General features: G+C 51.1%; 1 protein-coding gene across 13 annotated transcripts in view; it reads left to right on the forward strand.

Moving 5' to 3' along the window:
- The window catches only part of ATP2B2 (ATPase plasma membrane Ca2+ transporting 2), a 299,071-nt gene that overhangs the window by 150,383 nt on the left and 124,178 nt on the right, over positions 1-24,510 (forward strand). For all 13 annotated transcript variants that reach the window (XM_017847503.1, XM_017847498.1, XM_017847490.1 and 10 more), the window contains one exon: positions 16,951-17,468. In XM_017847503.1, the coding sequence (XP_017702992.1) occupies positions 17,270-17,468 (199 nt within the window). In that variant the 5' untranslated portion in view covers positions 16,951-17,269. The remainder of the gene's footprint in view (positions 1-16,950; positions 17,469-24,510) is intronic.

Genomic DNA, 24,510 nt, shown 5'->3' on the forward strand with positions numbered 1-24,510 from the left:
AGACCTCATTACTAGGCTTGCCCAATGCCCATCCCCCCACGGTGGGAGGTGACCAGTCGTGGGGCTGCATGTTCTGCGCATGACTGTGAGCTGCACAGTCACCCCGTGGAGATATCTCTGGGACCCAGTGCAGGTCCCTGATCTCTCTAGCCTTAGCTTTCTTAAATGTGAAATGGAAATGGTCAATGGATCCTTTTGAGCTTAAGACTGAAAAGCATCTTATGAACACTCATATAATTCCATTTTGTTGTTGCTGTCATTGGGTTCAGGGTAAACCTGAATGGCAGATTTTCCTGAAAGCTAAAGTCATCTGTTGGCATGGTTTGGGAGTTCAGGGGCCACCCTGCAGACAGCTCCAGAGGCAGTGATGAGGTTTCTGCTATAGGTTAGCCTTTTATTCTCTTCTAGAGTCTTCGCGGGTGCCCCCTTTTTTGCTACCCATCCACCTTCCAAACTGAGACACTAAGACCCCCACTCCAGGTAGTAAAACTGTTCCCCCTAATTGCCTCCTCACACCCCACCACACACACATAGTCTAGACAGAGTCTTATTTCCGAAATGCACACACTTTCTACGCACCTCAACACCCACCCCACTCAGGCATGTGCAGGCTAGCTTATACACAGCCACACACACCCTGGCCTGCACAGACAGGCATCTATGCATGCGCAGGCAGACATGAACTTCAGTGAACAAGAGGGAGCAGGGCTATTCTGTGCTGCCCTGATAGTAGGTCATAAAACACCCAGTAAATGTAAAACAACAAAAAATGTTAGCAGGAAGAAAATCTCAGTTCAACCTAAAAAGCTTCATGACCACCAGCATTGACACAGACTGTCAAGGACAGAGAGAGTGAACTCCCTATCAAGGGGGGCATGCAAACACAAGCAGGACTTAACAGAGATGCTGTAAAGGGCTTAGGCATCACAGGGATGTTGACCTTTAAGGTCCCTCCTGGTCTCTGGATTCAAGCAGGTTTGGGGAGTCAGGGCCTCTTCTGAGCTTTGTAAACACTGTTCCCTTTTGGTGGCCTCTGTTCTAGAAGTGACCTCTTCTTCTGAGGGTACCATCACAGTAAAGGACCTGGTGGTTAGGGACCAACTCAATGTAGGCCTGGTGCCATCAGGATCTGGGTCAGCCACTAGAGATGCACATACCTGCACACGTCCCCCAACCTAGCACCCATTTCGTAGCAGGCCCAAACCTGGATAGAGGAACAGAGGTGGCAGCTCCGGCCTTGTCAGTCCCTTGTAACAAAGAGTCAGAATTAGTGAAGACCTGATTTGAATGTTACAAAGCAGGAAGTCTCAGGACTAAAATATCTACAGGGGCAGGGAGTAAGTATGGTAGGCTGGAGAAAGATCCTTTGACTTGGAGATTTGAACCTAGGTTCCAACCCCACATCTTAAACCCAAAACCTAAACTCTCCTAGATCATGTCTCACAGAGGACAGATCCTAGAGGCAGCATGACACAAGGCCTGGGATTCAGGGGAATTTTGAAATGCAGAAGGAAGTTGCTGGAGGAGCTGGGGCTGTGCCCCACTGGGAAAGAGGGAAGCAAACATCACCTCCCACCCCTTCTCTGCCAAGTTGCATGTCATCAGACCCAGGACTTCAGAAAAAGGAGGCAACTGCGAGGCTGAGAAAGCAGAAGGGAGCAGAGTTTGGTGGGGCCATTGCTAGGGGCAAGGAGAGGCTGCTGGACATGAATTCTTGCAGAGTCTGAGGTTTGGGGTCTCCTAGAGCCTTGAAAGCACTTTGGCACTTGAGCTCTTAAACATTCTGGCTGAGGGATCTGGGCAGGACTTGAACCTGCTTTAGAAGCTGAAGGAGTCTCACCAGGGCTCAGGGGAGAGGAGGCTTGGGGCTGGTTCTTGGCAAGTCGTGAGGACAGAGTATCTTCAAGGGATCCCTTAGGCCTCCCCAGGCCAGCCCAAGATTGAAGAAGGGCCTGGCACTCAGGGAAAATGTGGCCCAAGGATGAAGGTGGGACATATTCCTGGAGCATCCATCCCTGGATTAGAGGTGGGTGGCAGGCTTAGGGAGGTGAGGCCTCTGACTGGCCTTGGGCCTGAGCCCAGCTCTGCCAGCACCTGCTCCGTGGCCTTGTGCCAGAGCCTTCCAACTCAGGGCCTCCATTTCCCCATCTAGAAATCACTGTCATCCCATTTTCTAGTTTCTCTCGCTGGCCAGGCTCTAGGCTGAGCCCTGTGCCCTGTATTAACTCACATTTTCCTCCCAAAAACCCTAGGAGGGAGGGGCTGTGATTGTCTCCATTTCAGAGAAGTGACAACTAAGGCCAGAGAGCTGACTTAAGTGGTTTCCATAGAAGGTAGAGGCTTCTGGGGATGGAGGAAATTCCCAGGAGGAGATGGCCCTGAGGGTTGCAGATCTAGGGACCCTGAGATGGAGAAGGTGGTAACAGGCAGAGAAGAGAGGAGAGGGCATTCCCGATAGCAATCTTGGTCATGCCATGATGTGGAGATAAGGCTGCTGTGGGGCCATAGACTGTGGGAATGGAGGGAGCCAAGCTGTACCCCGCAGTGTCTGGGCTTGCTTTTATTTGGGGGGCTTGGAGCCTCAGCATCAAGTCCTTGGCTCTGTGCAGCTTCAGCAAGGCTAGGGTCCCCTGGGCCCGCGTCCCCCGGGAGGCTGCATTCGCATCTGTCCCCGCGCAGATGGCTGGTGAGCACAGCTAGCAGCCCCCACCCCACCCGCACCCCCTTCTGTCGCGAGGACTCGGCTGCGCTGGGGAGTGTGGTGCGGTGTTATTTTTAGAAGTGGCACCATCTGTTCAAGGTGCCGGGTGGATTCTGCTCGTCTCCGCAGTGGCCAGGGACAGCCATGCCAAGTCAGCGGAAGAGATGCAGAGCTAGTCGAGCCCCCCATGGTCACACTTCAGCCAGGATGGTCACTAATCAGCATGCACACGGGGCATGAGAATCCAGGGTCTGGGGTCTGGGGCTTAGGGCTGCCAGTGGGGCAACTGTGGGGCCAGGACAGCCGATGCAGAGGATGAGTTTGAGGTAGGCAGTGGCATGTGCCCCCACACACCCCACCTGGTCCCTGGGACTGGGCCCAAGGGCTGCTTCCTGGCAGATTCAGAGTGTCCTGGCCCTGACCTCCAGGTTTCAGGGACAAATGGAGAATAGGCAAAGGAGAAAAGAACAAAGGCTGAACCATAAGGATCCTCAGTGGGACCCAGCACTGCATGTGGCAGAGACATGGGCCTGGCCAGGGTAGCCCAGAGGACTAGGACATCTCCCCACTCTTGACCCACATGCTCCAGTGTGTTCCACTGCCTGAGGGGCCACTGTGTAACACTGTGATCCAGAGCAGGGGCTCTGAAAGCAGCCTTCCTGGGCTCCAGTCCAACAATTATGTGACCCCGCGCAACTTCTTTAACCTTGCAAAGCCTCCATTTGCTCATCTGTGAAAGAGGATACCAATAGAAGCTCCTTCCTGGGGTTCAGGGGTGGATTTGCTGGTTTGATGCCTGTAAAGTGGGGCACGTGTCTGGCCCTCAGCAAGGATGCATTTGGCATAAGTTATTCCTACCATCTGGTTGGCCAGTGTCTGTTTTGAAAGGCAGGTGTCACCCTAAGATTCCTCGCTTCCAGTGTCATTCCATAGTCCAACTGCTTTCTCGGTCATGGAACCAGAGTTGGTGGAGGCCCGTTCTGTGCTGGGGACTAGGGAAGCCCTGTCCCTGGGGAGCTCAGGGCCTAGTTGGGGAGGCAAGCTGGCAAAACCCACCCCAAGGCAGCAGATGGAGGGTCAAGGTATGGAGTTAGGAGTGAACCACACGTGACAGGCTGGCAGAGGGAAGAGAGTTGGAATTTGGAGCGGGGGAATTGGAGATAACTTCAGAGAGAAGTTGGCATGAGGACTAGATCTTGAAGAGTGAGGTTTGGATTAATGGAAAAGCGGGTGGTAGACCATTCTGGATCCAGGGAACATATATGCAAAAGTTGGAAGGCAGGAACTTGCATGAGTTGTTCAGAAAATGGCAAGGACCATAAGGTCCCTCAGTAGGACCCAACACTGGGTATTCACTTAGACCAGACCCCAGAGATGCCAACTCAGACCCCAGGGAGGCCAGCTCAGATCCCAGAGAGGCCAGCTCAGACCCCAGAGAGGCCAGCTCAGAGCCAATCAGGTGGGATGTGAGAAGCTGTAGTCATGAATATGTTCTCTTAAATAGGCACTGGTAGCCAGTGAAAATTTTTAATCCACAGACAGGCATGCTCAAATCCAAAAGGCAGCATAATGTGTTGGCTTCAGAGTCAGACAAACCCAGTTCTACTCCCAGATCTGTCACTCCCCATTAGCTGTATGAGCTTGAGTGTAATGTTATTTTGCCTCTCTGAGCCTCAGTCTCCTCATCTGTAAAATATGCATAATAATACCTACCTCATGGGGTTGTTGAGGGATAAGGTATGAGCAGAGCCCCACACAGCCTCTGACATGCAGAAGCCACTCTGTAAATGGCAGTCACTGTCAGCTTCACTCTGGGGTCAGTGAAGGAGGGTGTGAGGCTAGAGAGCCGGGGGCTGAGGGGCTGTGGATGAGGAGCCTAAACCAGAGTCGGGAGCCTGGGGAGGTGAGGAAAAGGAGTTAGGCTGAGCCTTTATGCTGATGCTTCCTGGGTCTGGTCACAGGACTGAACATGAGGGAAGGATTAGAGTCAAGGGTGGCCCAGATAGTGCTGTGGATACCCTAAGTAACACAGGGGTCACAAAAGAATGAGGAGATTTAGGAGAGTCTGAGGGCCTGGAGGACCTTTGGAGGGGACATTTGGCAGCCACAGAAAGGTCGGTTCTGGAGTTTGGGAGAAAGGCCATGCTGGAAAGGTCAGTCTGGGAACCACCCTTGTTAGGGTGAAAGTTGATGCCAGATGAGTGGCGTTGCCCAGGGAGAGGCAAGGCATTAAGAGGGCAGGACCATGGGGAAACCTACAGTTACCCCAAAACAGAGAAGCCATAGAGTCCTGGGCAGACATGGTCAGAGAAGCACAGGAGAGTGGGAAGAAGGAAGGGAGGTGCCATCAGCCGTGGGCAGGGATGTGAAGACTGAAAAGGGCCCTAGAGTTTGCCAGTGGAGTTCCTCACCAGAAGCCACCCAAGGGCCTGGCCTACCAAGAGGTGGCATTTGGATGGTTAGGGCCAGGGAGTTGGAGATTATTTTGAGCCACAGACTGAGTCACAAAAGCAAGGCAGGACTTTAGAACCCAAAACCAGGAAAGTGTGGGCTACAAGAGGAAGGAAGCCTAGAGAAGGTGGAACAGGAGCCCCAAAGCACAAGGACAGGAGTTCTGCTCATTTAAAATTCACAGCCCCAACCATCCGCTCATTCATCTCTGCAGGATGGGGGCTGCAGACCTGTGTTTTAACCAGCCCTCAAGTGATGCCAACATAGGTAGCCCTCGGGGAACCACTTTGAGAAGCCCTGTTCTGGGGTCCTTGAGCTTCATCCAGAGGAGATTTTATCAGGAGAGGAAGGAGAGAATACCTTTACCATGAGGGAGGATGCAGACCCAAGTGCAAACCTCTGCTTATCCCCATGTGCCCTCAACTGCTCCTCTGGCTTCCTGGCCTTTTGATTTTCCTCCTTCAGATCTGAGGCCAAGTCAGTAGCCTCACAGAGATCTCTGGCTTTCTGCCAAGGAGACTCTGGGTAGAGATAACCTGGGCTCAAGTGTGGAAGATGAGTGTACAGTCACCAAACCAGGGGTACCTCTGCTTTAGCCTAGAAGAAGTAGAACAGTGTCTGGCCACAGTAGTGAGAAATAGAAGCTAAAAGACACTTCCACCCATGCACATACGCAAATCCCTGCTGGTACCTGCATCATTCTCATTTCCTCACTCCTTTGAATCCAAGAGTCCTACTTTCTGCTGTTTTAATCTCTCTTTCTCAATATAGCTAGATTTCCTAGCATCTGCATTCTTGGAACACAGAAAGACTTTCCCCAAGCCTTAGCTTCCTGTTTTCTGATCTGGACCCAAAGGACTCACTCAACTGTTCAAAAGCAATCTCCCAACTTAGACACATCCCCTGGGACCTCTGTGGGTGAGTTTTTCCTCCCTCACCCCATGGAGGAAATAATTTACTAAGCTCAGTCAGACTGAGATGCTACCACTTAAATATGCTCCCAGGTCTGGCAGAAACCATAGGGAAAGGACCACGCACAGTGCAAAAGAATGAATCACTAATGGTGGAATTTCTGGCATCAGTGGCAGATGGCACTGATGGACTGAGATGGGTCCTCAGTGCATGCACTTCAGTGACCCTGAGTCACCTTTCACACAGTATCATTTTGTTAGCTCAGGCCTGCCCCCTCAAAGCCTAAAAAACAGGCTTTGAGCATCAGCACTAAAATATGGGGTCAGCTCCCCATCTTGCTCACAGAACTCATGGAAAAGGCCCAGTGCCTTCCCCAGTGCCCACACCCAGTACCCCAGATGTTGGGAGGGGTTTGCACCTTTGCCTTGGCTTTCCCAACCCCACTCTTCATTGGTCGGTGTTGCTGTCTTGGAGAGTTCCTAGGGGCGCTTAATAACATTCTACTCTGTGTCAGCACCTCAGCGTGTGGACAGCTCCTTCGCATGTTGTCCCTAACGCCCACCGCCACCTCCCTAATCAGCACTGTGCCCTCGAGGACAGCTCCCAGTGGAGCCAGTTCCCCGCTGCCAGCTTTGTCCTCCCCAGGGGTACTGTCTTTCAGCACCAGGACCACATGGACAGCTCTCGCTCCCAGCCTAGGTTGGTCAACCTGCTGGGGAGAGAGGGGCCTGTGGTTATCAGGTTCCCTGACCTCAGCTACCCAATCCCTCCCCAGCACCCACCTCCATCCATCCATCAGCACTTCATTCCCAGAGACAGCTCCCTGGGCCCCAGCCCTCCACAGTCAGAGGTGAAGCCAGTGACCTGTTGTGTGTGGTCAGAACACTGACCGCAGAAGAACCCTGTGTGAACTGTAGAAACCAGAAAGGAAAAACAGCAAGGAAATCGGTCCACTGGACAGAAGGGTGTGAGCCTAGGTTGCTGTTAAGAGTGCCTGTGTGTGACAGAGGGCTGGCCCTGCCACCCCTTAACCATAAGACCTTACACCAATCACTGCACACTCAGTCTGTCTTCTCCTGTATAAATGGTGGGGCTGGAGTACCAGTGCAAAGCATTGTTGTGAAGGATTAAACAAGCTAAGTGCATAAAGCAGTGCTGAGCACATAGCAGGAATGATGTTGGTGTTGCTGTCATCATTTTTTGTTCTTCTTCCAAACCTCGGCTTGTAATCCACAGGGATGGAGCAGACAGTGGGAGAGAATGAGGGGGATGAGGGCAGAAGAGGACAGTGTCATGTTGGCCAGTTAGGCCAGTTAGGACCTGGAGGCTGGAGGCAGCCAATGCTGCAAAGAAGACCTCAAGAAGTTCAATACAGCTGTAGGGAAAGAGTTCGACAGTGTCAGAGAGGATGCTGGGATGTGGCTGAGGCATTTAGCTGAAACCAGAGTGCAATGTCCAGAGCCACTGGCCCATCCCAGGCAGGGCCACCATCCCCAGCCTTCCCACTGCATGTTCCCTCTCTTGCAGCCCAAAGTGAAGCTTCCCCAACACTTTTTTGCCTCAAACAGGCTGTCTTGCCTCCATCTGCTAGTGCTTTAGCTTCATTGGAAACCCAACAAATATTTTTTAAGGAAATTATTTCTAAACACGGAGCACATAAAGGGTACAAATTTTGGAAGGCAGACACTGCAGTCAGAAGCCCAAGGATGGGCAGTGGATGTCACAGGCAGAAGGTGAATTCTGGTCAGCTCATGCCTCCCTGATTGTAGGGCATTTCTCCTTCCTTCGGCCTCCAGCCAAGCACGACTTGACCTGCAACTGGGATGTCCATTTTGGCTAGAGACAAGGCAGCAGCAGGGAAGCCCTGGGAACTGTGTGTGACCCAAGAAGCAAGGATCCTTGAGGATGGGGCTAAAATAGCCTTTCAACACTGAGCTTCTGTCCAGATTGCACCCTTACATTACCGAAGAAGAGACTGAGGCAGGAAGGGCCATAGTGCGAGTTGGTGAAGGACAAAGGAAAGGCAGAGGCTTTGGATGGAGCAGACATATTGAAACTATGCCAAGTCCTACCCATATGGCCGTGGCCATTGTGGCCTCTCTGAGTCCCAGTTTCCTTGCCTGTGAAGTGGGGAGAGCAACACCACACAGCCCACGGAAGGCACTTGCCAAGCAATTGCTGTTAATCATAGTCATCACGCCAAGATCAAAATTGAGTGGATCTGATTCCCAGGAGTAACCTGAACCAAAAGTTGGCAGAAATCCCTTGACCCAGCCTGCACATCCTGACCATGGGGTTGAGGTTATCTGGGGGCTCTGTGTGGCAGAGTGAGCAGACCTTAAACAGCAGGAAGGAGGATCTGAGCGTCTTTCTTGCTCTCCTCATAATCCCAGTGCCCAGGGCAGGACCTGAGATGCAGTTCATTAGTTTTATTGGGTAGGTGAATGAACAGATGGATGGAAAGATTGATAGATTGACAGATGGACAGACAACTAATGGTCAAGCAGACAGATGGATGGACGAATGGATGGATGGATGGATGGATGAGCAGAAATGGAAGGTTTTTCCTGCCATCTAACCTTGGCAGCTCCTCTGAGAACAGAGGACAGTGGAGGGAGTTGACCCTGGTGGGAAGGTGAGGGCTGGACCTCCCCTTCCTCAGGCCAGGCATGAGGGTGAGAAGCTCCACAGGAAGCCCTGGATCCCTGTCGCTGCCTGCCCCTTAGGCCTACTTCTGCCACCTGTGCTTTCAAGGCTGATGCAAGGCGGTTTCTGTGGGATTTTTTTTTTTAGATTTTCCTTTTCTGGTTAACAGAATAGGAGTTGTCTAAAAATAGCATTAAATTTGCTTCCGAGGTATTCATTTTCAGTTCCCTTCCTCTTTCCCTGTTCTCTCTCCTCGACTGTGAGAATTTGTGAGATTGTCTTCTTCAGCTTTGAGCACATGCACACATGCACTCATACATCGTGGGACTTGCACACTCAGAGACAGGTGTGGCACAGATATCTTGGGCTTGCTTTCTCTCACACACACACTCATGCTGACATGCTCCAGTAGACCTGTGTGGCACACCTTGTCCTTTGGGGTCACTCACACCAACCACATGTCCACTGGTACATCGTAGGGACCCTCTCTCCTACACACAAAGCATAGTCACTTGCAGGCCTACTCTAAGACCAGCATTTGCACACGTCTTCTGACACAGGTGTGCCCCCAGACCCTGTCCCACTCATACTAAGAAAACCACTATAATGCACTCCCACTGACCCTGCACACCCACACTCACCTTGCACATCTATACTAGCCCTGCACACTCACACTAACCCTGCACCCACATATGGCTTCTATGCTCACATACCCCACACACCCACACTCACCTGCACAGTCACACAAGCCNTGCACACCCACACTAACCTTGCACATCTATACTAGCCCTGCACACTCACACTAACCCTGCACCCACATATGGCTTCTATGCTCACATACCCCACACACCCACACTCACCTGCACAGTCACACAAGCCCTGCACACCCGCACTGGTCTAACACACCCACACCCCGCACTCACAGGCAACCTACAGACACACTGATCTAGCACACTCGCATTGGCATGGCCGCCTACATCCACACTCACCATCAGGCTCTCCCACCTTACGCACACATGCAGAGGAAATTGCCTCCCCCAGAGAGGGATATCTAAGAGAATGGCTAAGGTTCTCTGGGTGAAGACAAGGGAGGAGCTGTTGGCCCTCCCTTGCAATGAGCTGACTGCAAGTGAACCTCATTGCAACCGTGAGGGAGGAACATTTGCTAACATTTCCCAACTGCAAGCTGAGTTCACCTGTTTCCTTGGGCTCAGCACAGAGGAAGAGAGTTCCCCATCACTGGGGCAGTGGGGCCCCCACAGAAAGGCCAGAATTTGCAGCCAGAAGGGGAAAGCAAATATCCTACCTCATGGGAATTATAAGTAGTTCATCAAGACCAGAACAGAAAGGAAACTACCCTTGTTTGCTGTATGAACAAGCTGGAGGCCTCCCAGCCACCTGAGAGGTGACAAGGAGCCTGGTGGGCATGGGAAAGTCAGAGCTGAGTTCCCTTTGAAATATGGCACTATGGGGTACACGCTGGCCTGGGAGCAATTGGAGGCAGGGAGTAAGTTAAATTATCGTAGGACCGTCACCATTTAACAAGTGTGTCCTCGTTGCCAGAAACTGTGCTAGCTCTATCTCAATTAATCCTTACAAAACTCTGTGAGGTAGACTGTAGGGTTGTCTCCATGTTGGGGAGGGTAAACCAAGGCACAGAGGGTTAAGAGCCCTGCCCGAGTCACATAACTAGTAACTGGCAGAGCTAGGCTTCCGTCACTGGGGATCTTCAAACTGGACTTGTGCCCCACATCAGTCATTGATGATTCAAAGGAAAAGTGACCTTAAAAATACACGTTAAGGTGGCAATTAAATTCAGCATGTCTTAAAACAGAAGAATTTGGCATCCAGAAGTTATTTTTAGCACATAATTCACGTATGACTGTCCCAGCTACCATCCTTCAGTTAGGGTTTGAAAAGCTTTTGGTTTGGGGATTTGTTTTGTTTGTTTTTTATTCTTCCTTCGAAAGATAGATTCCTTCTTTGTTAAATTAACTCCACGCACACACAAAAATTGCTCCTTCCTCTCTCAGCCTCCCTTCTGGCAAAGACTTTTTATTAAGGCACCCCTAACCTATTCTTGAGTCATTGACATGTAACAATACAGAGTCATTTAAATGCTAATAAGATGCAACTGAAATGCATAAATCCAATATTGTCAGAATGTTCTCCTGGATTCTGAAGGGCTTGGCACATCAGAGCCTGAAGGGACTCCAGAGAGTACTAATCCAATCCCTTCACGTCCCACATGGGGAAACTGACGCCCAGAGAAGAAAGGGGCTTGGTCAGTGTCACACCGTTGGAGCTGGGAAAACAAGGAGGAGATTCTCACTGGGCTTTGGTCTCAGTTGGCTGTGTGACCCCCAGTGTGTTGCTCAACCTCTCTAGGCCAGGTCTGGTTGTATGCACTGCCCAGGCCTGTGTGCCCATTGCTTAGGGCAGGTGTGCTCACCTGTGCAGTGTTGAGAGCTGACTGCAAGTGAACTTATTGCAACCATGAGGGAGGAACATTTGCTAATAACTAGGGGGAGGGGAGCAGGGAAGCCAGTGCTTCATTGTCTGCTCTGGGCCAGGAGCTGGCTCTCATTGAGTCATTTGCCTGTCAGACAAACAGGGTCATCCCCACTTTACAGAGGAAGCCTAGCAAAATTAGATGACTTCTCCAAGATCACACAGTTCATTTAGTCTCTCAGCCATAGAGTGGTAGGTCACATGATATTTGGATGAGTGAGCAAGAACCTGAGAATCTGGTGGGGTTGTGGCTGAGGGAACAGCTACCTGTCTCAGCTTCACCCTCACACTGATGCTGCATTACAAAGAGGGGAAACTGGGCAGTGGAGGGCAGCGGATGCATCTCAAAGAAAAACTATTACTGCTGATTTTGTTATTTTTCCTGACCCCCCAGAAAACTCTTAAGGTAGGCAGGGTATGAATCAGTAGCCCATCTTACAGATGAGCAAACTAAGGTCTGAGGACCTATCTAAAGTCACACTTTCCACAGGCAGTAGACTCAACACCAAATATTTATTGAGTGCCTTCTGGATGCCAGATACTGCACTAGGTACAGAAGAGACATAGCAACTGCCCACGTGATGCTCTCAGAATCCTGCAGAAAGAAAACAGTTAAGCAGGCTCAAGCAATACAGTGTGAAGTGTACTACAGTCCACGGGGCACCTGGAGGTCAGGAGCACTTATGCAGTCTAGGTGGTCAGGAAAGGCTTCCAAGGAAGGAACACTGAAGCTGAACAGGACAGCAGCTGTTAGGGAGGCAAAGGCCCAGGTAGTGAAGAGTTCTGAGCAGACACGTGGCACATCTGCGGAAGTCAGGCATCTGAGGGATTCTATGCAAAGTATGGGGTACTCAGTTCTGTCCATCTGTGAAAAGATCATTTGTATCATACCATACAAGTAGCTTTTGTGCTGGTGGACTTCACACTTTTCCAGCAAATCTCGCTGTCAGAGCAAGCACCAAAGTGGGCTCTACAGCTTGGAATGAAAAAACGAAATGCCCACATAAGGGGTGACCTCATGTTTGTACCCATGAGATGAAGCAGGGATAGGGAACAAGCCATATCATAAGAGGTAGAGAAGGAAGTATGAAATCAGTCACCTTAAGGGTGTAGTTCTGATTTTTTATTGATTTTGTTATCCTAGAGTTATATCCCTCTATACTGGCTCACACTGTGTTCCTTCTGCACCTTTTACTAACAGACAGTTGTGTATTTCAGTTTCTTCATGTTTCATCTTTTTATTAAGTCCTTCTTTACCTGAAGAAAAAAAAATCCCTACTTGGAGCTGAGAAGAAAGGCATTCCTGGTTACCCTGGGCCAGGTCAAGTCTTCCTGCTCTGTGTGTCCACAGCACCTGCAGGTCCCCATGATGGCAAACCCTTCAAGTCATAGAAATCACTAATTTAGTTGTCTCTCTTCTTCACTGTGAGCTCGTAGCGGACAGGGATCTTCTCTGGATTGTTCAGTGTCTGGTACTGTGTAGTACCCAAAACAATCATTGAATGGATGGCTGGATGGGTAAGTGGATGGATGGATGAATGGATGGATGGATGAGTGGATGGGTAGATGGGTCGTTGGGTGGTGAGTGGGTGGATGAATGGATGGAAGGGTGGGTGAGTGAGCAGGTGGATGGATGGATGGATGAGTGGATGTGTGGGTAGATGAGTGGATGGATGGATGAATGAATGGAAGGGTGGGTGGGCAGGTGGATGGGTGGGTGGGTGGATGGATGGGTGAGTGGGTAGATAGATGGTTGAAGATCATTTTTCATCTTATCACAGTAGTCATTAAAATCAACAGTAGCCCATTAACTCATGCCTACTGTTGTGATCACAGATATAATTGCTGCTAACGATTCTCATAGCTTGCTTGTACTGTCAGAGACGTAATTATCAGTGCCTGTAAGCCACGCTGCAGGTAGCACGGGCACAGATAGAAAACAGCACCTCGGGTTTAGAAAGTCCCTTGTGGATTGCAGAGTACTTTCGTTCACATATGGCACTTCGTTTAAGTGTCATAAGAACCTCATAAGGGAGATTCACCAGGGGAAGCAGAAAAGCATCCTGATTAGGAGTATGTCTCTCGACCCAGACTGCCTAGGTTCAAATCCCAGATCCACCACTCACTAATCATGTGATCTTGAGCAATTTACTTCATCTCTCTTGGCCTCAGTTTCCTCATATGTTCTAGAGATAATAAGATCTCATAAAGTGGTTTTATGGATTGACAATAATAATCACAATAATTTGAGTGCTTACTATGTTCTGGGCTTGGTTCTAAGTATTTTAAATTAAATAACTCATTTAAGCCTCATAACATCTATGAGGTAGATACTCCTATTCCCCTCTGCTTTTTGTAAGATAATGAAATCAAAGTTAATTTCCTTCCCATTCAGCTGGGAGATGAAGGAGTCAGAATTTGAACTCAGAATTAGTGGTTTCCAGAGCCCTACGTATAACGCCTTGCACCGTCTCTGAGATAGATGTTTCTGTAAAGCACTGAGAGTGCTTGGCACCTAATAAGCGCTCAATAAATGCTTATCATATGCCCGTCAGGCAATGTTATCAAATATCAGTAGCCCCAAATTATAGACGCTGAAGCTAAGACAAAGAAGCCAGGTGACTAGCTCAGAATCACAGGTGATTTCTACTGCCAGTAAGTTTAGTGCAGGTGTGGGGTGGTAAATGTTCACCAGCTTTGCCTTCACCCAATCCAGGTTTGTTGCTTAAGTGCCAAGAACTGAGGCCTCCTGGGGCTCCAGGTCAGTCCCAAATTCCTTCTGGACAGAAGGTCTGCATCTCTGCATCTCCTTATCTCAATTCTTGTCCCTAAGTAAGCAAAGCCTGTTCTGGAAAGTTCTTAGTCAAATCACCTCCCCAGCGCTCACCCCTCCAGTGGGGTTCAACCTTCCCCCAGCATCTGAGACCCATCTCTCCTAGAAGCCCCAGCCACTGCATTGGCCTGAAGGACCTCTGACCTCATTTCCTTCCTTCTGCCCCAACTGTAGCCCATTTGCCTCACTTTATCCTTGTCTTACTCCTGCCATTTGGATTTTTTCTACCCAGTTTCCTGAACATACACCAAACACATTTACACTGAGCAGGCAGCAGGAAGAGCACTGCTTAATGAAAAAGCTCCCGCCCAGTCCCTGCACGGACCTAGTGCCTCATCCAACCCTGAACAAGGGCCCACATGTTCTCAGAGGTCTCTCCTTGCCTCCTGTGGCTGGCCCTAGACTGGGGAGGGTGGGGGGAGGCTCTGTACTGGCTTGTACCAGGGGGAGGAGAGCATTCGGTCCAAATCCCAAATGCCAACACTCTCCCCAGAGAGGTTCAGCATCCTAGACCAGGCCCTGCCACGCCCTTCTTATGGCGTAGTGGACAAGAGTCCAAGGTCTAAGGTTGAAAAGATCTTCCACTCTCTGGCACCTCCCCACTGTGTGACCTTGGACAAGTGACTTCACCCCTCTGAACCTCATTCTCTTGGTCTATAAAATGGAGATAATTATAGTATCCACTTCACAGGGTTGTACAGAATGAGATGGTGTCTGTTTGCTTTTCATTCATTCATTTATTAATTTTACATTTGTTTACTAGGCAGCTAGAAGGAGCCAAGTGCTTTTCTAGTCAACTCTCATAGAATTTACCTTGGATGGATGATACAGAAATCATCCCACAGTGCCTGGTACATAGTAGATGCTTAAGAAATGGCAGGGGAGTATGGGTGTTTTTATTCACATTCTTGGTCCCTGCCTCTCCTGCTCCTCTAAGGAATATATTGTTGGGGTCAAAACTCATGGATTCTACGGATGGTGTGTGTTCCATCCATGGCCAAGGAACATGGCCTCTCTTGAGTATTGTAGGTGGGAGCACCAAGCGTGCAGTTTCTTCGGTGTCTCGTGTCTCTGTGTCTCTTCTTCAGGCATTTTATGTTCTATTCCATAAGAGACCTGTTGGTCCCAGTGTAAAAACAATCTTCCTACTACATCCCTGAGTAAAAATGTCCCTTGTGTAAGACATTTAAGGTTTCTCCTGTGGCTCCAGCACCCTGTGACCCAAGACTGGAAAGCCTCAAATCCAGAAACACATTGGATTTGAATATGGTTTATAATTAGTTCTCAGTAAATTGGGAAGTAGTCAGGGGTGGGGATAAGGAAGAGTGACTGTTTTGTCTACAATTTACAGATGAGTGAACCAGGACTCCAAAAACTGAAGGAAATTGCCCAGGGTCCCATAGCCAGGATTTGAACCCAAATCGCTCCAATGCCAGTATACTGTATTCTTAGCAACTGCCTGGCACAGTCCGCCCTCCCACCAGGGCCCTTGGGAGACAAACACAGGAGCACTCCCTAGGGGAAGGGGAGGAGCCCGGGGCTGTGAGCCGGGAGACCATTTCCTTCTGCGCTCCTCAGCACTCTCACTCCGTGTGGCTCTGGAAGAGTGCTTTTCCCTCTCTGACTCTAAGCTTCAAGTTCCTTGCTGGGAAAGTGACTTAGCCCTAGAATGCTTCAAGCTCTAAAATGTGTGAAAGATGAAAGGTTAAGATGGAGATAAGGCAGGGGAGGAGTTGGAGCTTGGGAGGGGGTCAGTCCTGCCTTCCTTCCCTTACCCCTTGCCCTCACTGTCCTGGGCCCAGGATGGCCAGCTGTCCATGACTGCTGGGCGGGGCCGGTCCCTGTGCCAGGCCCAGCCGAGCTCAGCTGGGGCCCTTTGTCACCCAACGCTTGCTGGGGCCTCGGCCTCCGGTGTTGGGTGTCGGGGTGGATTGGATTCTCTCCTGGCAGCCCCACAGATGCCGCAATCCTGCAAGGGTGGCCGGGCGGGCAGGGAGAAGCCAGAGCTCCCACCTCCTCCTGGGCTCCAGAGAGGGACGGGCGGCCGCTGTCCGTGGTGCTGGTCTATAGGGACCTCCTCCCCGTGCCAGGTGAGGGCTCCATGGACCTGAACTCATAGTGGGACCAAGCTCTGGGCTCAATGAATTCTTGTGAATATGCATGAGCTGGCTTCTCTGGCCAGGCTGAGGGCCTCGATTAATACAGTGGGGGCCTGTGGGTGCAGGTGGAGGGCTTTCTCCCATCCTCATGCCTGTGAGACCTGAGTGGGGAGGAATGTGGGAGAAGAGTGTATTGGTGGACACAGGTGGCATGGGTGGGGGGAGGATTTGTGGGGTGGGGGGGAACCTGGGAACTGTGTATTTGGGGGAGTGTGTCCCAGATTGTGTGGACATGGAGCGTGTGTAAACATGTTAAGGATAGTGAGAGAAAGAGGGAAATGGAGTCTGGGTGTGCTCAGAGGGCCTGTGAGCACAGCAATTCTTGAGGGAAAAGGGTGGGGAGGTTCATTTGTATGGCTCAAAGCTGGTGCACGAGGCCTGGGTGTCGATGTGTGTGTGGCAGTGGTGCAGGGCACAAGGACGTGCCAGAAGGTATGTGTTGGGGGATGTGCATACACACAGGGTGTGTGCTGTGAAGCCAGTGTGTTCCACAGCACAGTTCACAAATAGGGAGTTAGAGTGTGTTATGGGGCTATGCCTTGAGGGTGGCATATCGTGGAGTGCCTGGGTTTGCGCTAGTGCCATTAGATTTACAGTGTGAGCTGGTGTGTTAGGGTGCGTGTGTGTAGTCAGTGTTGTTTGGGTTGCTGTGTGTGTGCCTGGGGCCTTCCTGAGCACCTATCCCATGTGGCCTCCAGCACCTGGCCTTTGTCACTCACTCTATACTTGTCCCACAGGAGCCACCACCCCTGACCATGTAGATGCCAGCTCCAGGGAGCAGCATGGGCCCTAATGAATGGAGACTCCTGGGTCTACAGCCCTGAGCCCCTCCGGCCCCTGGACCTCGTCCCACACCGGGGGACACTCCTTGGAGCTCATCACCACTGTCACCAGCCCGCCTCGGCCACCCCCACCCCCCGGGACCCGGAGTTGGCCACCTGGTGCCACAGCTGACCAGTGAGGGTGTGCTGAGGACAGCCACAAGCAGCCATCGCCCAGAAGCCTCTTGTCCAGCGCTGACCCTCGGGCCCAGCCTGAGCAGGGACCGCAGCAAACATGGGTGACATGACCAACAGCGACTTTTACTCCAAAAACCAAAGAAATGAGTCGAGCCATGGGGGTGAGTTTGGGTGCACAATGGAGGAGCTCCGCTCCCTCATGGAGCTGCGGGGCACCGAGGCTGTGGTCAAGATCAAGGAGACTTATGGGGACACCGAAGCCATCTGCCGGCGCCTCAAAACCTCACCTGTTGAAGGTAAGTGTTTGAGACTTGAACCTAGAGCTGCAGCCTAGGTAGCCACCATCAGAATTGGCCACAGGGGCCATATTCATAATATGTAACAGCAGAGATGTGTCAGAAAAAGGCCGAAATGTCAGAATGGTCATTGTAGTGCATTCTAGCTGAGGGTCAGCCCCTCTGAATAGGCTGAGGAACAGGGCTTCATCACTGGTTGAGTGTGACCCAAGCCACCCTCAGAGAGAACAGCAGGAAGAGAGCTGGGTCGACTGTGTTCTGGAGACAAGGGGCCCCACAGCCGCAGAGTGGTGGGTTCAACATTCTGTTAATATGGGAGGCACCAGTCTCTGAGGCAGAGGCAGAAGGGCCACTGGGTAGAACCAACATGGAACCTGCATCCAAGCCCAGGAGGGGCTTCCGCTTTCCCCAGTTAGCCCACAGTGGTTGGATTAGGGGTTCCAAGCATGCAGGCCCGGTCCTTCCTTCCCCAGGCCCCAGAAATTCCCTAGTGTGGGCTTAAGTGTGGAACTGTAGCACCACCAACTTGCAGCCAATCCCCTGACACTGGGCTAGAATCAAGTCTGTCTCTCAAATCCAGACTCTGGTTGGGGATCGCTGGGGCTCTGGGGCATCACAGCTCTAGAGTTGCTGGGCAGACAAAGCAGTAGGAAGATGGCTGTGATGGGAAGGGTGACAGATGGCGTTGTGTGTCCTGCCCTGAGGGTGCAGTGGGGCTTTCTTGCAACTGCCAACTTGAGCAGGGCTGGGATCTTTAGAGAGAGTGTGTTTCAGTTCCTTGGGGCTCTTCTGGAAGGGACCAAAGCTAGGTCCTCTGCCCCAAAACAGAGACAAGAGAAGTCAGCCCAACTTGGGCACCAGAGCTCATGGTTTGGGTTACCTGCCACAAGTTACCTTCAGCTCGCCATGGAAAGGAAGCATTCCCTACATTAACCCTACAGGCATGCATGTGAGGCTCTGCACTGACACTCCCAACCCTGCAAGTTTGTGCAAAACTGCACCGAGCCTCGGTTTTCTTCTCCTGGAAAATGGACCAATGCCTACCTGACAATGCCTAGTTCATGGCTGAGCATACAGTAGGTGCTCAAAGTGGCAGCCATGATTATTCTAAGGAGAAGTGGATGTCAGGTCCTTCCCCAGATATCGACCACCACCTGGGAGGCAGGCAGCATTGGAACTGTTATCCTGTATGACAGAAGAGGAGCCTGTCTCCTCTGTCCAGTCCTCTGAGCCCTGGGCCCTGCTGGACTCTAGCCCTGGAAGCATTTCTGGCAGGGGCTGCTGGGTCCCACCAGGGCTTGCCTGGCAGTCCAGGGGTCATGTGTGCCTACACTCCACTACACCCAGCAACTCCCAGCTATCTGTGTCTCTCTTCGTCTGCTCTCCTGGGTCAGAAAGAAGCTAAAACTGGTTCTTCTTCCCCTATTGACTATTCTCACTGACATTTTGCCCACGGCCTGGGCCCAGGCAGAAGTTTAGAAACACCTTTTCTCACTGGGTGCTATTTGTTTTGGTGGGGAGGGTGGGAATAGAGAAAGTAACCTTTCCTTATAGTATGGTTCTGGCACGGGGCTTAAGAACAACTGCTTGTGGCCCTAAGATGGGCATAGGCTTTGCTTGGAGACTTCTGGGTCCCAGCCTCTTGTGGTCACTTATTCCTGGCAGAATGGTCCGTGCTCCCCTCCACCATCAGGTTGGTACATGAGCACTGCTGGCAGGCAGGGTTGTTCAAGTGGCCTTTGCCTGTTGATTGGGGACTGGGAGATTGCCTTGAATCAGGAATTCTTACATGTCTCTCAGCCCCAGTCCCTGGGGAGAAGCTGATGGGCACCGTGGCCTCTCTCTCGGAAAAGCAGCCAACCATATGCAACAGGTGTGGCTCACACTATTTGTGGGTTTCCAGAACCCCCAAAGCAGTGTTGTGGACCCTAGTTAAGAAAACCACCTACCCCTCCCGCCAGAAAGGCTCCCCAGAGCTGGGAAGTTGAGCAGCACATGGCCAAGTTCCAGCACCCTTACAGGGCCATTACTGGCTGGTACCTGGGAGCCTACTCTGTACTGCTAGAGGGAGCATTGCCTAGCTGAGGCAAGAACCCTATTTGCTCTCTCTGTACATTCCGTGCCCAACCTGGTGCCTGGCACAGAAGAGGACCCAGTAAAACCCTGAGACACAGCTACTAAGTCCCAGCCTAAGGCGGGGGAGCTCTCAGACAGCTAAGCAGCCCAAACCGCAGATAGTCAAAACCAAGTGCAGCAAGGACTCCAGGACTCACCACTGGTGAGGCTGCTGGGCAGTGAAGGTCAGGGAAGGCTTCATGGAGTGGGAGGTGTTTGGACTTGGTTATGGATGAAAGAGAAGGGAAAGCATGTAGTATGGCCTACAGCAGTGTTTCTTAGAGGGAATTCCACAGAATAACTGGTATGCTGCAAGAAGTGAGGCTTTAAGTGAAAAGTAAAGAACTCTGTTTTCTCATCTGTAAAATGGAAACAATAATGACATCTCTATTGCTGTGCCGCCTGCCAGCCATGTGCCTTTGGGCCTTTTCGTCTGACCTCTCTGAGCCTTGGTCTCCTGATCATTCATGAGAACCAAATGAGATCTTTGATGGGCAAGATCTCTGAGAAGAAGGAAAGCCATCATAGCATTCCCTGGAGCTCCTGCCACATTGGTCCCTAGAAGCATCTCCCAGGGGGCTGGGAGGTGCAGGACTGGAAGAAATTTGGGGAGGGGCAGAAGAGCATAATGCCACAGACCCAAACTTGGGCATCCCGGGTTCAAATCCCAGCTTTGCCATTTGCCTGCTGTGGGACTCTGGGCAAGTTACTCAAACTCTTTGTGCCCCCATTTCCTCATCTTTAACTCAGGGACAGTAATAGTGACTACCTCACAGGGCCGGGGGAGGACAAAATGAAGTAGCTTAGAACAGTCCCTGACACACAGGTAGTTCTGTGTGGCAGGATTGAGCCCCAGCGACTAAACACCTCCATTTCCCCACCAATCAAATAGGCTGTGAATATTGAATAAAATCAGGTCAAGTGCCCAGCATCAAAGTGCTCAGTAAATGTCAGCTCTTGTCATTGTTTTCATGATGAGTATCATCACTCGGGAAAAAGTGGGCATGTTCTCTGGAAAGGGTGGAATGGTGGCCAATGTCTGCACCTGAGAAACATTTTGTACAAGGCTGTTATGCATCTCTATGACACATGTTCCTAGAAACAGGTACTATTACCCCATTTTATGGAGGGGGATATGAAGGCTTGAGGTCACTGCCACAGCTCATGTCAGAGCAAGCTTTGAACTCAGCCCCATGCTCAGACCTGAGCCAAGCATGGTCACCTGGGAACAGTCCTCTGGCGTCCACTGTAGGACAAGGCCTGAATAATGTGGGGCCAAGGGACACTTCCTTTACTGCCTCATATGGAGCATCTGTCCCACCCTGCTTGGCCATCTTCTGATTTAGAGAAATCCTTGGCACCGCCCCAGCCCCAGTTTAAAAGCTCTGTGGTCTGGGCTGTGCCAGCTCCAGACACAGGGACTCAGGTTGACCATTCCCAACACCCCCTACCCCTAATCTGCTGACGTGAGCAGGGAGCTGGCCTCTGAGTCACACTGCAGGAAACGCTCCAGGCCACACATAAATTAGCCTTCCCATTCAAGTCCAGCTAATTTTAGGCAAAAAGATCTCTGAAAGTGACAAATGGGGTTTGAGGCCACAGGGAATCAGCGCTCACCCAGGGCACCACTGGCAGCCAGCTCAGGGTGTGGCTCAGCTCCCACAGCCCGGCAGTACTGGATGTCCCACCTGGAGACCCAACTTTGGTGACACTTGTTGGGTAAACTTGCCCCCCCATGCGGCTGTGAGGCCAAGGGCAGCCTCTACTCGCATCTAAGCTCCACTCCTTTCCTCTTCCACTGTTGGTTCTCTTCCATTCTGATTAACGCCTTTATCTTCTTACCTCTACTGTTCCCTTTCTTTCCACACTGTTCCAGCCAAGGACATGAAAATCCCAGAAATCTGAGTTCCATTCCTGAGTGTCTGTCTCTTCAAGAGACTGGGAGAGTTCAATTTAACCTCTAAACCTCATTTGACTTACTTGTGAAGTGAAGGTAATAACAGTACCCACCTCATGCAAATGGTGTGAGGATTAAATTAGATAAGCCACTGTGCAAGGCAGACCCTAGACACCAACAGAGTGGTGTTTATTATCATTGTCATTATACTCCAGTGTTTCTTTTAAAAACAGCATGCATGGGCCCCATCCCCTTGAAAGAATTAGGCAGTCAGATAAGACAGTGGCGGTGTCCAGTGCAGAGTTAACATGCCATCAGAGGAGGTGGAAAGATGGGTGGCTAATGCCAGGTGGTCCGAGAGGCCTAGAGGCAGGAGCTCTGTGTCATTCTCCACCATGTGTCCAATACCTGAGGCGTTGCCTGGGAGCTCAAGAAATATTCGTGGAAAGAAGAAAAGGAGGAAGAAAGAAGAGGCAGAGGATGTTCCAGTGCCCCTCCTTTCATGGGACAGAAGGCTGCAGGCTTGGGGACAGACACAGGACACCCTGTGTCACCCATGGAGCAGATGGCTCCAGTTCCCTGAGCCCAGCGTTGCACTGCCCTGAACCATTGCACACACATCCCTCATTGCTCACTTCCTGACACCTGTACCCACCTCGGGTTGTCAGAAAGGGTGACGATGATAGGTTGCTGTTGGGTGTTTGCCACGTAGCATGTTTCCTGGCGGGGTTGATAAGGGGGACAAAGATGGGGCGGCAGCAGGGTGGAGTGGGAACTGGATACTGCAGAGTGCTGTGAAACGGAACCTCCGGTTAATTTTGTATGAATCCCACAGCCTGCCCAAGTGGAGGAGAGAGCAGGGCTGAGGCAAAACAAGAGAGCAGATCATGGGAGATGGCGGGTGCTTTGTGCTGCATATGAATATGATATTGAACGAGAATGTCCATGGGGCTGCCGCTAGCTGAGTAGCAGGAGGATGTGGAGGCAGGGGCAGGGGTCTTCGTGTGTTGTTGCCACGTTCTAGTTCTCTCTGCGTTCCGTCAACCCAAGGATCACTGAGACCCTGAGAGGTCAACAGGGAAGCCAGGGCAGCCACAGACACGGAGGAAGCCTGGGCAGGGTCATGCGTGGGGGCTGCCCAGACACGCAGTCCGCATGGGGAATTCACTGCCTGGCCAGAGATGAGCGGGAAAGCCTTGCAGCTCCGCAGCAGGGCTTTCATTGGAAGCGGCCCATGCTCCCTTCTAAGGCCCAGGACTCTGTCAGGTATGAGGCCTAGAGGAAGAAAAACTCCTGAGTATGCAAGAGGCTGAGGAAACACAGCTGCCTTCTCAAATAAATGCAGGGGTGGAGGGAAAGACATGACGACTGGTGAGGTGCCCCAGCCTCACCTGTGTCACCAAGTATGTGGGAAACCTCAGGCAAGACACTTAGTCTCCCACAACCTCAGTTTTCTCATCTGTGAAATGGGAACTGTACTACTTCCACTCTCTGCCTTTTGCAGACAGTGAGTTGAAAGTGCTTTGAAAGTTTTCTACAGATGAATCTAGGCCCAGTATTTGCTGAGCATTTTTATCCACGAGGGCTCCATCTGACAGAAATCCATCTGGAACTGGCTTGTGCACAAAAGGAGTTTTCTGGTTTGTGCAACTGAAAACTCCAGGGATAAGTCTGGCCTCCGGCACGGCTGGCTCCAGGGCCTCAAATGCTGTCAAGAGGGCTCTATCTTTCCCTCTCCTACTTTCACTTCTACTGTCCCCTGTGTTGGCTTCATTTTCAGGCGGGTCGCAGCACAGGGCGGCTCCAGCAGCTTCAGGTTAACATCCTCCCTTCCTAGCCAACGCGGCAGCCTGGCCTTTCCTCGTACACCCAGCCCCCTTTAAAATCCCAGACTATGCTCTCATTGGGCCACTTAGAGTCACGTGGCCACTCCTGAGCCAGTCACTGCAGCTTAAAGATGAAGTAGGCTGATAGGTCAGACCTGGTCACATGCTTAACCAGAGCGCGAGGGTGAGTCCACCAAGACCCCAAGGAGATTGGAATAGAGAAGGAAAATGGAGGAGAGGCTGTGGACCCACTTCAGCATGGAAGGTCCCCCTACTGTGGGCTGGGCAGGAAGAGCAGAAAAGTTCCCTACTCTTGAGGAGAGCATGGCCTAGATGGGGAGAAAACAGAATTGAGGAGACAGCTGAGGAGAGAAGGTAGGATTCAGAACCACCTGAAATATAACATGGTTAAAGATTCTACCAGCCAAACCACGGCACCATTAGTAATTACACCAGGGTGCTAGACATGAGCTAGGACTATCCAGGCTGACTGGGTCTATGACTAGTGTCCCAGTGGGGAAGAGGCCAACTTGGTATCATGGTGCAAATCCTGGCGCCACTTCTTATCCAGCTATGGGACGTTGGACCAGTTATCTAACTGTGCCTCAGTTTCTTCATCTGGAACATGAGATCATAACAGTGCCTCTTTCATAGGGTCGCTGTAAGCATTAAAGTAATATGTGTGAAGCACTTAACGCCTGACACATGCTAGGTGTTATTTCAGCATTACTGTTATTATTCTCTGCTGGGAACTCTCTGTGTGGCTTCAAGGGAGACCTTGGGTTTTAATTAGTGAAGAAGAGAAAAACAGCTTGTTTGGTAAATCAATGGGCTTCAGCAATGCATGTGAGTCTTGGTTAAAAAAAAAAAAAGTCAGTCCTGTATTTGATTTGCAATGCTTATGCACCTCCCCTTCCCCATCACCACTACCATGGGGGAAAAAAATCCTTCAAAAGCACAGTTTAATGTGAAGTTCTGATGAATCATGTGTGGATGCTTTCCAGAATGCTGCCTGCATATCCTTCTGAATCATCAATAAAATAACCCACATGTCAATCAATGCATGCTATCGATGGTCATAGGCTGGGGTGGTAGAGTCGGCTAGGCAAATAATTCTGCAGGCCATCGGGTGGCAGGGAGAGCACAGGACCGATAGATAAAGATCCTGCCCAACAGCTGACTGAAAGGCTTCCAGGCGATTCCA

This window comes from Rhinopithecus bieti, unplaced genomic scaffold, assembly GCF_001698545.2.
Source record: "Rhinopithecus bieti isolate Rb0 unplaced genomic scaffold, ASM169854v2 scaffold_29378, whole genome shotgun sequence".
NCBI lineage: Eukaryota > Metazoa > Chordata > Mammalia > Primates > Cercopithecidae > Rhinopithecus > Rhinopithecus bieti.